The sequence below is a fragment of the Scomber scombrus genome, chromosome 6 (assembly GCF_963691925.1).
Source record: "Scomber scombrus chromosome 6, fScoSco1.1, whole genome shotgun sequence".
Taxonomy (NCBI): Eukaryota; Metazoa; Chordata; class Actinopteri; order Scombriformes; family Scombridae; genus Scomber; species Scomber scombrus.
The window spans coordinates 25,015,356-25,029,725 of NC_084975.1; the positions used below are offsets into that span (position 1 = coordinate 25,015,356).

The 14,370-nt window shown below is 39.2% G+C and overlaps 1 protein-coding gene across 1 annotated transcript; it reads right to left on the minus strand.

The window, feature by feature from the left end:
* Nucleotides 1-251: 251 nt before the first annotated feature.
* map2k1 (mitogen-activated protein kinase kinase 1) lies at nt 252-11,960 on the minus strand. The gene is made up of 11 exons (XM_062420804.1): nt 11,878-11,960; nt 4,485-4,695; nt 3,960-4,106; nt 3,727-3,804; nt 2,828-2,879; nt 2,395-2,519; nt 1,382-1,589; nt 1,134-1,198; nt 926-984; nt 740-785; nt 252-657 (listed from the first exon to the last, which is right to left on the minus strand). The coding sequence occupies exons 1-11, from the start codon at nt 11,958-11,960 to the stop codon at nt 544-546; spliced, it is 1,188 nt and encodes a 395-aa protein (XP_062276788.1). The 3' UTR covers nt 252-543.
* Nucleotides 11,961-14,370: the final 2,410 nt, after the last annotated feature.

Sequence of the window (14,370 nt, forward strand, 5' to 3'; positions counted from 1 at the left end):
AACTGTAAGGACAAGGGGGTAAGTAGGAATATCAGCACACAGGTTGAGCAGCATTTGTCATTTAAATAATTTGATCATTAGAAATAGATGGCTTTTCAGACAGGCCTCTAATATAGCCCAAATAATTGTTAAATACATGGTTAATTTCACTTGGCTTGTATGTGTGTACACTAAATGTACAATTACTGATTGCACAACTTTTTTTTATCCACTAAATACTTCGTATAAATTGACACATTTTACCCATAATGCAAATCCAACCATTAGAGCAAAGGTTCTCAAAGGGGGGTCCAGGGACTTCTAGGGGGTCCCTGGCAAAAAGGGAATTTATTTTCACCAATAGCAAGTAACACAATGATTTGAATGTATGACTTGTGGTCATGGGTTTCATACACATTTTGTAATAAAACATCTAAAAGCAAAATCAAATGGGGGTCCATGGGCTTATTTGTCGGTATGAGGCCCTTGATGTGAAAAGGTCTGAGAACCACTGCATTAGAGGACCTCTGTATATGTGGTTGGTGCATGTTGACAGAACAGGTCTCACATTGCTGTTCCATGGGTGGGTGTTACAGGCTGATTGAGTCCAATGGTGCTGCACAACCAGCCGGCAAAGTCAACCTGCTCTGCCTCAGACTGTTTAATAAAATGATGCACCTGGGGAAAAGATGGAGAGCAGGGTGAGCCATTTATGCAAGCAAAAAACAAGAAGTGAGTAATGTTCAAAATGCACACAAACCATCAGCTGTTTCAAGTCTGCTCTTTCTGCAGGATTCTTGATCAAACTGCAATGGAGACACAAAACAGTTACAAATGTGCAGTATTTTTTGACACCACTAGGTGGCATCAAGTCCAATGTGTTGATTAAAAAACAATTGCTGTTTCAAAGTAGAGGGAAGACAACTATGCACATGTTTTTACATACCATTTATTCACAAAATCTTGGAAGTCGGAGCTAAATATCCCAGGCAGCTTCGGAGGAGGCTGAAAATCAAAGGGCTTGTCAGCACTGAATAGCTTAATTGGGCTATGACCAAACTGAATGAATGCAGGTAAATACATTAGCACAATTAACAGCACTAAACAGGTCTGTTTGTCATATCAGGATATGGTAATACATTGGGCACACTCACCTCATTGACTATGTAATCAAGTAGCTCGAATATAGCCATCGGAGGCCTGCTGTCTGGTCCATATGCTGAAAGGTTAGAAAAAAGACATCAGCCTCTTACCCATACTCATCACTGAAGGTCACCAATAGTTTTTGCTTCATGACAAAAATGTGATCGATTTCATTTGTTCGATTATGTCACCAGACCTTTTGAAACCATTTAAATCAAGAGTAAAGTCTCCATGCAGAATCTCAGGATGATAGACTTACAGCTGCCTGGCCGACCAGGGGGCCTTGGCTTTGGGGAGGACTCACTGGCGGCTGCTTCCCCTTCCACTGGAAAGCCAAAAATCTGTTCCAGTTCCATAGCATCAGGGGGTGGAATAGGGAAACGTCCAATGGCCATTTCAACCAGGGATAGACCCATACTCCATATGTCCGACTGAACGGAGTAATGGGTGCCCTGTAAACGTTCTGGCTACACAACACACATGCAATTTCATCCTTACTACAAAAAAAGAAAGTGACAGATAATGCAGCAAATGTAACAAAAACACAAGGATAAAGGAAAATACTAATTCAAACTTAATTGAGTATGCTGGTTTATTATTGTTTTGGGTACTGTTTTCTTCACACCTATATCAGTCATCAGTTAATGATGCTTGCATGCCAAAACAAGTCAATAAAGAAATAAATGTACATCTGATACATGAATAACTTGTGTTTATACAAATATGGATTATATAAATTTCATTAGTGGGATAAATTGTTGAAATTGCAAAATCCATGTACATGTGGGCCTACTTTTAACAACTATACTTATGACAAAGCTGAAACTGAAAATATGTTTGGCCTACTTGACACGAAGCCTGTGCTGCTTAAAGCTACCCTTACCTTTGTTAAATGTTTACACATTTTTTTGTTTATGTTAAAATGCTATTAATAAGGTAATGGCACAAAATGTTAGAGAGATCCACCAGGCATAGAAACTCATCATTATTCCATTCTCATAATATTCTGTGAAAACTGACCAATCATATCATTCGGTCCGAATGATATGACATAGGAGCGAGGAGGGGTTGATGCTGTTCAAGTTTTTTCAAAGTGCTGTGTGAAATGCAAGAAAGGTAAGAGTAGCTTTAAAACAAGTCCTGGTTTATTTGAGTCATCAAAATCAGGAATCAAGCCTGAGCCTGGGACTTTTACATGAATTTGAGACTCACTGCAATTGTATGTGTGAATGTGTGCCGCTGTGGGAGAGGACCATGTCCATTTTAACTCACAGACATGTAGGAGCGTGTGCCCACAAAGGAGTTGGCCATGGAGTCTATGAGCTGTCCGCTCACTCCAAAGTCACACAGCTTGATCTCACCACGGGAGTTCACTAGGATATTAGAAGGCTTGACATCTGAAAGAGGGACATGCAGTATTCAGGAGAACACAGTATAACACTGGAAGCATAACAGAACAAAAAGGCTCAGTTTTTTGTGCTGCTTGTCTGACTAAACCTTGCTTTACATCATTCATATGTACAACACTGACTGCAAAGATCTAGAATATGCATCTAAGAAAGGGAAATAATTTCAAGTGAAGATCAATACTCTGCCTCAAGTAATTTAGAGCAAACAATGTAGGCATTTGCATTTGTTTAAAGGTCTTGTAAAGGAGGGAACACCTTATTCTGTTTGTGACACTGTAAATGAAATTGTGACTGACCTCTGTGCATGATCTTGTGTTTCTCCCTCAGGTAGGAAAGGCCTTTAATGACCTGGAAAGATAAATACTACATATCAGCACAGCAATCTTACAGATTGTTTGGTATTGCAAAATAAATAATGCGCTAAAGCTCATGTGTCAGTTATAAATCCAGTTTTATATCCGAACAAGACTAAAAGTCTACAGACATGCTAGCGGCTCTGGCAGGCTGTGCTAACTTTAAGATGAATTCTATCATGCTGATACTTAGCAGGTTATATTTACCAAGCATACTGTCTTTATTTAGCCTGTAAGTATACTAACATTTGCTAATTTGCCCAAGTATAGCTGAGGCTAATGGGAACCTTATTTGTTTGGAAGGTATTTAGTCATAAATCAGACAATTGGGCAAATTGACATTTTAATGTGATGCAAAGGTGCTGAGAAGGCATGAATGTCTGTACCAAATTACATGGCAATCTATCTAATCATTTTTGAGACATTCATCACAAAAAACCCACAAATGTTAGCCTCATGGTGGTACCGGGGATCACCAAAGTCTTTACAATTCATTATAAAGGAACCGTGAATGTCTGTACCAAATACTGTGCCTATCAATATGGATGATAAAGGATCCATAAAGTAGATAAAAGAGATATTTGACAGGATAAGTGAAACACTGTTTGACCTGCTTGTAGTACCAGAGGAAACGCAAGTAGGATTCATCCTCTGGGGACCACAAATACAAAATGTCATGGCAACCTATCCAGTAATTGTAGAGATACTTCATTCTGGACAAAAGTGGTGGACCAACTGACCATCAGTCAGAACCATACCACTAGAATGGCTAAAACCACAAATATAACTGCAGAGTGATGACCAGTGCATAAAACGGATGGAGAGGTGTAGGAACTACCCACAGCAATGCTGACTTTGCCAAGGATCTCCTCTGGGATCTTGCCTGCTTTCTTAAGCGACTGGTCCAGGGAGCCACCATCCTACAGCCAGCAGGGAAGAAAAATATGGAGAGCATTTACTGGAGGAACTCTTTGAAATTCAGAATACATTTTTTGAAACATATTATTTCAAACAAAATTAGTTTCTTTCAAGGCTAATGAAAACCCAGCAGCTGTAATATATTAAAGTGCTGTACCATATGCTCCATGCAGATGCTGATTTCTCCATCACTGTAGAAAGCTCCATAGAAGCCCACAATATAGGGGGAGTTACACTCATGTAGCACCTGCAGCTCCCTAATGATCTGGTTCCTGATGGCAGGTTTGATCTCCAGGTGGATCAGCTGGAACGCAGGAGACACCAGGTTATGAGGTATCAGCTTTTCACGCCACAAAGAACATAAACATTAAATAATGCAAACTGATGTTGGATGTCTGCTTGGCCACATACAACAACACTGTTTAGTATATATGCATTTCATATCATTATAAAATGATCATTTGACAAAAAACAAACAAACTGATGTATGTCTTGGTTTATAATAAAGTGATTTCAGCTATGTTTGGGTATCCAACAATGGTTCTTGGAAAAAGAGACATTTCCTACAATGCTCTCGAATCAGTGATAATCCCTGTTTGAAATATGTTAATATGAGAGCAAAAAAATGTTGATAGTCCAGTGTCTCTATCAGAGCTGCATCTATAAACAGACAGCAGCTTACCTTCCTCGCCATAATCAGACCAGAGGGTCGATGGGAGACCTTGAACACAACTCCTCCGTTGCCTGCGCCCAGCTCACAAATTTTCTCAAAGTCATCGTCCTTCAGCTCTCCCACCTTCTGCTTCTGCGTCAGAAAGGCTTCCAGGCGTTTCCGCTGCTGCTCATCCAACTCCAGCTCCTCCAGTTTCTTCTGCAGTGCCTCCAAGTTTGTTCTTGCAAAGAGTAGGATAAACAAAGACAGAAAAAAAGATGAGAAATTAATGTATAATTCATGTATTCTTCCCTAAAGAAAAGCTTCTTAAGGCCATTCAGATGGAAATGTTTGCAGATGTTCTTTTTTGGAAGTACTGTCCATCTCCTCAGGAGACATGAAGGAATCCAGATCTGTTGCAGCTACAGTGTTATATCACTGAAACCTAAGAGAAAAAACAGACTTGGTGTGTGTGATTTGTACTACTGCATCTGCTCTTGGGAACAATGGCCACCAACCAAGTAGTCAGCAGACAGCCTGCAAGGGTCGCAGGATGTGTTTCAGTGTTCTTTCCCGGATGCCAATGTGAGGAAGCTCTGAATTCTTCTGAGTGCTGACGGCTTGACACCACTCCCCTGGCCCTGTTGTTGTCATGGTGATGCATTTCCTTGAGAAGTCAATTGTGGGGGGAACTTTGACCTCTTCTTTTCTACACAAACTGAATCACAAAAGCTGCTATGCTTTCATCAAGAACTGTTCATGCAAGGACCAGTTATTGGTTATGTCATTTCAGCTGATTAGATCATCTAATTGCTTGTCTGTGTCAACTGATCTTGAGTTATGATGTAAATGCCTGATTATTTAGACTAATGGAAGACAATACAAAAATTGGAATCATTTTTTTGGACAAATTCTTTTTAGTGCCAACCTAAAAGCTGAAAATACCTAAAACAAAAGCTTGCAAGATATAATTTAATTTGCCTGCAAGTGTACAAGCATGTGTTTCATCTTCGACTACTTCGAGGATTCATTTACATTACCTTAAGTGTTAGTCTTCCATATTTGCATTGCAATAATGCTTATTTGCCAACAATAATATTGTTTTCCTCAAGCTCAATCATAATTGTGCTTTTTTTCCCTCTTTGAGCATAATCGCGACTCGAGTAAATAGCAGATAGAGGAAGGTAGAATGCTGCTCTCTCCACCACACAGCAAAGAGAGGGTTAAGTGGTTTTATTTTTGACAACAGGCCTGAATATCCATGGAGACGAGGTGCTGAGTTTGAGTTGGCTGTGGGTGGCGTGGGCGTTTTGTCGACAAGAGCTGGAGGTGGAGGAGGCAGTAGAAACTGAGAAGGGAACAGCCTCTCCACACAATATGTGGGAGGGACTACAGTAGCTGCACACTGCAGCTCCTCTCTTGGTGCCGGAGGAAGTGAGCACGACGCAGGCCTTTTGTGCTCCATCCACACAATGTCCAAGGACCTCAAGTATTCTTGCATGTGAGAGATGCACTATTTCTGCAGCTTGCCATAAAGTGCTGGAGAGAAGATGGCATCTGTGTTATCATAAATGTGTTTGTGGTTGAAGACTAAACAGTGGATTGTGAAAATATTCGCCTAGTTTAATTTCTAACAGTAATTCTTACAGTAAATCTGTTCAAATATATTCATAATTTTGCCCAATAACAGGGTCTTACAGTGTTGTCAAACATAAATTAAACTTAAAAGGTTGGAGTTTTGGCATCTATATCCTGTTTTCCTTATAAGACCTAGACTTTTTTCCCTACCAAACCTGTAAAGTGCATCACAGTGGACTAAGAAGTGCATGATTCAATGTATCAGAAAACAAGATTGCCACAGAATCGGTTCTTCCAAGTGCATATAATGTATATAGTACAATTTTGTGGATTTCATGATTTCACTTAATAATTCTGGTTGCTGTATGTGTTAATCGTTAATTTCATTTTTACACACTCACACACACACACTTGCCATGGTGGCTCTGTGTTCACTTGTGAATGCACATCACATGTGTCAATACGTAAAAAAAGATTAGACGTTTGCTAACCAGAATAAGCCTACACAGAGGAATCAACAATAATAGTTTTCTAAATGAATTAATTCCTTAAATATCGCAGGCAGATACTCTTAAATCTGACCATATGTGATGATAGGATCTAATCTACGTTTTTAGCCAATTGCTTGAACAGATCTGTCTAGAACAGGTTGTTTTTATTTCCCAGATCTCCTTTGATAATATTACATGCTTGGCTGGCATTATGTGGGCCACTCAGTACAGTTCTCCCATGGCTGCCAGCCATTTCACGCTGAGAAAGCATTTGGCGGGCTGGAATGGCAATTTCTTTTCACTAGAGTGGAATGGTCTAGGCTCATCGATTGGATTAAGCTCATTTACACCCAATATGCAACACCTGTGCTAGACTAAGCATCCAATCCTTCTGCATGTCAACCACAGCCAAATCACCAAAATGATGCACTGCATTGGAAATATATTTGTGTATTTGTCTTCAGTTTCTGCCATAATACTGATATTGTGTTATAAAACATCCTTGTACAGCATAGGCCATCTTTGACATGTCACTGCAGAGGAAGCACAGGTGTAGATAATACAATTAACAATGGCTGAATTTGCTTTGGTTTCAGGCTCCTGATATTGTGCCTGCTGGCTCAGTGTCACAGCTTACTGGGACACTTAAATAGGACAGTTTCTAATAACTTTAACATCATTACTGAACATCACTGATGTTAGGCCTACCAGTAACACCTCTGCTTTCCTATTCTGACGACTCAAAACACATATTACAATGATTTTCTTGCAGAGAAACACTGTGTAATACACTAAATATTGTATTATTGATACTAACAATGACAGTGATGAGTTAACCGACTCAATTGCTCTAATCAGCTCTATTATGAAGCAAGCTGGATAAAACTTGTCTGCCAGCTGAAGTGTGACTGTTTCTCAAAATGACCTGGAGACAGGAAGAGGCAGCAGTGGCCAAAACAGAAGTAGCATTGTAACCATAAGGTTGCTGCATCAAAACCACCTAAACCAGCAGAAAAGATCTCAACAGGGAAGTGGTTAACACTTCATTATCATCATTGAGGGTCTCCTGAGTTAGACACAACCCCCCCACCTGCTCCAGTGGTGTTGCTTGACCAAAACAAAATTAAATAAAGGTGACTTTAAGTGCCTGAGTTCAAATGTGCTAGCATGCTTTTCTGGCAGAGCACTTAATTAAAATGAACAGTGAACCCAGAGTGTTCACCCACACAGGTGTTTTCAATTACTGGGGCTGAACAGACTTCATATACAGTTACTGTAATTACAAGTTCCCAACTTATAAACAGCGCTCACATCAACCTCCATGTTGTAACTGTGCCTGACAAACATGGACGCCTCACGTCAAGCACAGTCTGTCATTTACTGTAACTGAACCCCAATTTAATGGATTCAATATCATTTTGTTAATACACAGTATTTCAAACCCTTATGTAACAGCCTCTTATTATACAACCTTTCTGAGTTGTGAGATGACGTGAACACTTTCAAGTCTTTCACATGGGGATCTTAGCGGTAATTCCCATCCATCTGACCCAGCGTAAAATAATGATGGAAGTTTGAAGATGTACAAGGGGCACATGTTTAGGTGCAAAGCCATAGGACATGGATGAAAAGAGCAAGACATGCATTAAATGGACAACGTTGGATTTAAACAATGTCCATTTAAATAAATTTGTGGTTTGGAGTCAGTGTGTGGACTTTTAATTGAAGGTGGAAGTTGCCCCACTGTGGCAAATACTACAGGAAAGGGAGTTAAGGGAAGTGGTCTAATTAGCCAAAATAAGAAACGCCCATGAAAATAAACCTGTACTATGACCCAGTAAACTTTCAATGACACTGTAATAAAGTCCTAGATTAAATACTGACTAACTGCAAAAAACTGTAGACAGCTGCAGCCTTGTGTTTCTTGAATTTGTTGGTCACCATTAAACATACACCAGAGGGAACATGGATGCCCTCTGGTTTGACCCTAAAAACATCCATACAGGCTTCATCCTCCTATCTGCTATGTTACATCTAAGTTTGCCCCCAAATATCTATCCCATCCTATTATACCACCTGTGGAGCAAAGTAGCCTAATTCTTTAAATTCAATCCTGCCCTTCACTGGTCTGCAAAGACTTGGAAAAGGTCCAAGCCCCCCACAAACAAATCAGCCATCCACCTTTTGGTTCCTTAAGGCCCTTAGAAAAACTTGATGATACATTTGACCTGTCTGACATTGTTAGTGTAGACACTGGAGGTGCTATGGTGGAAGGGGAACTATAGTGTGTACTGTGCTGAAAAACTCAGGAATTCAAATGGACTATCAAAGCCAAATTAATCTAGACAGGGTTTTTTTAAAGTCTGAGACTGTGGGATTCCCCTCAGACAAAGCTTGGTGCCCCCTTCTCTGAGTTTACTTGATTTGTTTTGCTCAATTCCTGAAATACTATGTGATCGTGATTGTTATTTGATCCCATAGACACTCAACAATTGAGACAAGATAGCCTGATATTGTAGTTTGACACACTTCAGACTACACCAAATACATAAAAAATGTCTGTCCCAAGGAACTTTTTTATTATGTGAAAGTGGGAAAAAATCCCCAAAACTACTGTATCTCAGAACTGTCTCTTTAACCAAATCACACACATTTAGGCTATTCTATGTGATCTCCTCTTGATAACTAATGAAATATTTTTTAAATTTGATTCACTGAGCCCCCCCTGAGGAGGCCTGCCTCCCACTTTCAAAACCTCTGGTTTAATCATCAACTCTTTTTCTTCAAATTCAAATAAGCTTCTCACATGTCCAGTATAATCTGAGGAACCTTCAATCAGGTTGAATGGGATTGGCTACAGTATTTTCAGAGTGTTTTCAGACTGTGATCCTGATTGGAAAACAGGGAACTTCTTTGATATGCTGCTAGGATCTGCTTTACAACATAAATGAGTTTTTTGTACAGAACATTTGGTATGGAGGAAGAATACTGGAGGTGGAATAATTACTCTGTGTATGATATAGGTGTGGTGGAGCTCATAATGACACAGTAAACTCTGCCATTGTAATTCAGTTAGATTTCTTCTTATTATTATGCCAAATTTAACCTGTGATGCTGTAATTGTGTACATATAATACATCTTTACCATTTTTTTCATGTGGGTGTGCAGGATTGCATTTTCTTGCGATGTTAAGGAATAAATGTGTGTGGCAAAGTTCACTGGACTGAAACAGGATTTGCTTTTCCTTTTAGTCTCAGCCAGCCGAAAGTGTGAGCCCAGATAAAAGTGTCTTTTTATGTGAAAGATGTCTGAGTAACACCAGGCTGCCCTGCATGTCAGCAGTACATCAGTCTGACTGTCACAGTGGACAATTCGGCTGGGCGTTACTGAGCACACAGTCACACAGAGTTCCTGCTGTGGTGGGACAATAATTCCTCCACAGCAGAGACTTCCACATCTCTGAATCAGACTTCCTGATTGTTGTCTCATCCTGACATAATGCTCCTCAGCCCGCCACAGCCTGCCCACAGCAGCAGGAATGTTCTCGGGTCTGGCCAAACATTATGTCATCATCAACAGCTGAGCTAAGGCACAATTCAACAGTTTCGATCTTCCAACAGGAAAGCACAATGTGTATTCTTTATTATGAAAGCTTGCTCTTCGTTTTTTTCACATCAACAATTTAGGTGATGAAAACAGTGATGCCTGCCATACCTAATGTATAAGATATGTTCCTTAATAATAATAATTAAAAAGAAATAATAAGAATAATAATAACTATCTGTATAAGTGTTTCACATCAAAAAACACAAAGTGAACATAAAAACAAAAAGTAAAAAAGTATTTCACCATGTGTACACAATCTGTAAATTGGTGCCAAGGTCTCTGAAGCCATTTCATTATCAGTTCATCTGCCAGTGCTTCTTCAAATGTAATGTGAAGTCTGACCAATGATCCCAAACCCTATTGTTTTAGTCTTTTGTAGTACTATACAAATAAGATTTTATGATTTATTATATTATTTCAGTTGATTTGTAATCGTTATCAGTCAATTGCTTGATTGGTTAATTGACTATTTGCTCCAGCTCTAATAAAATTTCTGCTGATGTCAACTAACTGGGAGTGAATTGTATTGCCAGCTGCCAACTGAATTTTAGCTAAAAATGCAGAATTCAATAAAAACAAATTGATTTGAATCCATTGGCCCTTCAGTTTTCCATTGCAAAAGACTGGGATGGCACACTGCCATCAGAGGTATGATATAATGATGAAATTATGGAATATTCCGCCTCCACAACACATTAGAAAACCAGCTATGACGATGGATGACATGTTATGTAATCCTCATCTCGACTGATCCAGCTTGTTGCTGGACTGACTGGCCTTTTCTTTGCAAATTGAGAACTAGAGCATGGTGTCACAACATTTTAATATCTCCATTACTGTGTTTACTGTGCGGTGAGAACAGGCCCACACAAAACTTATTCGATGCACAGAAATATTATTCTACACACTGTTGCTTCCCCGCAAAGGTCTGCCTCTGACGAATCACTGTACACACAGTGAGCCGTGAGAGTGAAGCAGCGTCCTGCTCATCCAACGACGACCTGAGGATCTGAGAGCTGCACATTACAGACAATGACTTTAGATCCTCTATGCTGAGAAGAACTGTGACTTTATTAATATATAAAAGTGACTTAGGACATACACTGTACATCAACTTTAAAACACATAATGAAATCATGAGGATTTTTTTTATTTATTACCACCAATATTTAATGTTAGTTGATTTGATTTCTTCAACCAAAACTTTGATCATCAATTGTTGACATTTATCAATAGAAAATGTAAGCTGTTCATTGAATTAGTCGATAATGAAACTAATCATTAGTTAATGTTAAGATATTACCATAAGCTTTGAGAACCTGAGATAAGCATTTTTATAGATTAAGCAATTATTCAATTAATCAAAAATGAATTAAATATATTAATTGATTGTGGAAATGATCATTAGTTGCAGCCCTAGTATAAGTCTCTCTCTCTCTCTCTCTCTCTCTCTCTCTCTCTCTCTCTCTCTCTCTCTCTCTCTCACTCTCTCTCTCACTCTCAGACGCGCGCGCGCGCACACACACACACACACACACACACACTCACACTCACACTCACACACACACGCAGTCTCATATAAGAGACAAGTTTACACATTCTGTATAGGAGCCATCTATAGCTACTAATGCAGTTGTCATTTGCATTAACATACTGGGCATGCATCTTCAATTAATGATCAATCACAATATCGATAAAGCACATGCACCCGCCTAAGCATCACTGATGGATGAGTGCTGTCACTCACTCAGTGGCTCCGGTGCCGTTGATAGTGTTTCCATCGGGGATGGGGTTGAGTTGAATCGGCTCTGGCTTCCTTCTCTTCTGCATGTTGCACACAAGAAACAAGCTGAGCTGCAACGATGTGGATGAAAAGACGAAAAGAAGCAGCTGGACTCACAGAGACACAGTCAGGTCACACAGAAACTGACCAAACAGTATAAATCACAGCAGTGTTGTCATGATCTGGATCAGATATTCTTCTTAATGGGTGGACGTGAATGATGATCCGGGAAATGAAACGTCACGAAAATATTTACATTCGTCTTCCGGACAGCATGGCTGTGCTTGGGAGAGCGCCCCCTCTGCTGGTGATGGAGGGTATTACAGTGCTGTGTCCAAATGAAGAGTTAGCTCAACCAGTATGTTCCTGGGAATTTGAAGGGTTTTAGCCACCTGGATGGAGTTATATTCAACAGCCTAAAAAATAACAAATTATAATTATTTAAAGGTTGGTTTCACCATTTTAAACTGTATATATTTAAATTAGACTACTTTTATAGGCCACAAACTACTTGGACTTAGTTTTTGGTGTATGGACTTAGGGGGACCACAGAGTACAGGCCTGAGTGGGAGCATATCACTTTTTTTCAGAGTCATGATAAAGTTTAAAGTCGCCCTCAAATCAAAACTGTGTTTTTCTTCTTATTTTTTGAATGATGTATGTGCAGAGTTTGACACTAGCGGTTTTCACTTTCATCTACTGAAGGAGGAAAGCTACTCTGTATTTAAGAAAAATCTGAGTACAAGACGAGCATGATTTGTGACATCACAGCTAGTTTGGAGCCAGTGTGTAACATATATAATGATGTGGTGTAGAAACTAGACAGTGTTTGTATCCAGCAGTGAAATAAACAACAATTGCATGGTTTTAGATTCTTAATGAGGTAATTGGACTTTTTGGGGGGGAAACCAACCAGCAGAGTATTTTTATATCTTAAATATATATGGAGGGGATCCAAAGACTCAAGGAGTTCAGAAGAACTTATTATTCACTAATGTAATTTCAAAATGTGAACGTTGATAAATAGTTGTAAGGTGTGTTTAATACTTTTTCCTTATTCCATGTTATAGATAGTCTTGTTGAGTTAATTACAGCAAAACAAAAGCCATACAAATATATATTCAAGTGCAGTTACACAAGAAATGAGATTCATGTTTTCAAAAAGTGCCTGAATATAACAATGAAAAAATAAAATAGTATAAGTTAAGCAGAGAATGATCTATTTCCAAAGCATTTTTATTCAGAATTTGTCATCCCAGCATTAAATTCTTTATTGGATAGATGACAGTAGAGCGCCAGACAGGAAACAAGGGGAGGGAAAAGGGCATGACATGCAATAAATGTCCCTGCTAGAATCCAAAATCCAGAATAACAATAATGATGTACTTTATCTTACATATCTTTATCCAATCATCTATTATTTTATGCCTTCTCACTTGACATCAGCACCAGAAAATATTTTAAAATCAAGAAGAAGCCAAAAGAAAAAAAGAAAAAAGTACCAGCAAAATGAAAAGCGTGCATGCAATGTAAGATTGCTTTGTTGTAAATGATGTGCTATTGTATGCAAAGCAGGAAAATTCTTTAAATGCAGCAAAATAATAAGCCACTTTATGTGATTAATTAAATGTTAACAGAATCACAAATTAATTCAACATAATGAGTTTCTAATTAGGACCGAATACTTGAACAGACATAATTTAAGTCACATTTATCAACAAAGCTATAGAAAAAAAGTGAGAGCCATATGTAAAGGCTGTATTGGGTTAAGCCTTTAATATTTGTGGCTCTTCCTGATTTTTGTCACGCTGCTGGGTTTGAGGTCTCTATTAAACTCATCCTTCGGGTTTTTCCTCTCTCACTTACTGTTATTTGTCTGTCAGTGCTGCTAGACTGCCCTTTGAAATTGTTTTGTCTGCCAGGTTAAGAAATGAAAAACTTTTTGATGTAGTCCAGCCTTAATTTGGGGTGCATACCGCATCACTCACTGTTTGACTTGTGTGGAAGTAACTAATCAGAGCTACCAAAGAACAGTTTCATGTGTGAGACAGGAGCTCGTCACCTTCTCCAATGAGCGATGTGTCAGCTGTCAGCCTAAGTGTACCACGTAGACTAGATATCAAGCACAACTTGAAACTGGCTGCCATTTTTATTCTCTGCTCTGAAGTCTCAACACATTGTCCTGACAGACACAAGGCCGCTGAGCCGTGCCTAGTTTACCAAAAAGCATCCTGCTGCTAAAATCATCTTTTTCTTCATAAACCACGACTGACAGAGAGGAAGGATTGGTCGCGCCCTATCTTGCGCCCACGGACCGGGACTGTGTGAATTCTAAGTTGCTCTTGACAAATTGGGTTGTGGGTAGGCGAACATCAGACCTGACTACAATAGTAGTGTTCTACATGAACCATAAAACACCTATGCTCTCAAAAAGTATGCTAAATCCACCACATTTTT

Coding starts and splice junctions, on each gene's coding strand:
- map2k1 (XM_062420804.1), bottom strand. CDS start 11,960: ATGCAGAAGAGAAGGAAGCCAGAGCCGATTCAACTCAACCCCATCCCC. Junction 1,590..2,394: donor GCACACGCTCCTACATGTCT/GTGAGTTAAAAT, acceptor TGTGTTGTGTAG/CCAGAACGTTTACAGGGCAC. Junction 985..1,133: donor TTGATTACATAGTCAATGAG/GTGAGTGTGCCC, acceptor TTTGATTTTCAG/CCTCCTCCGAAGCTGCCTGG.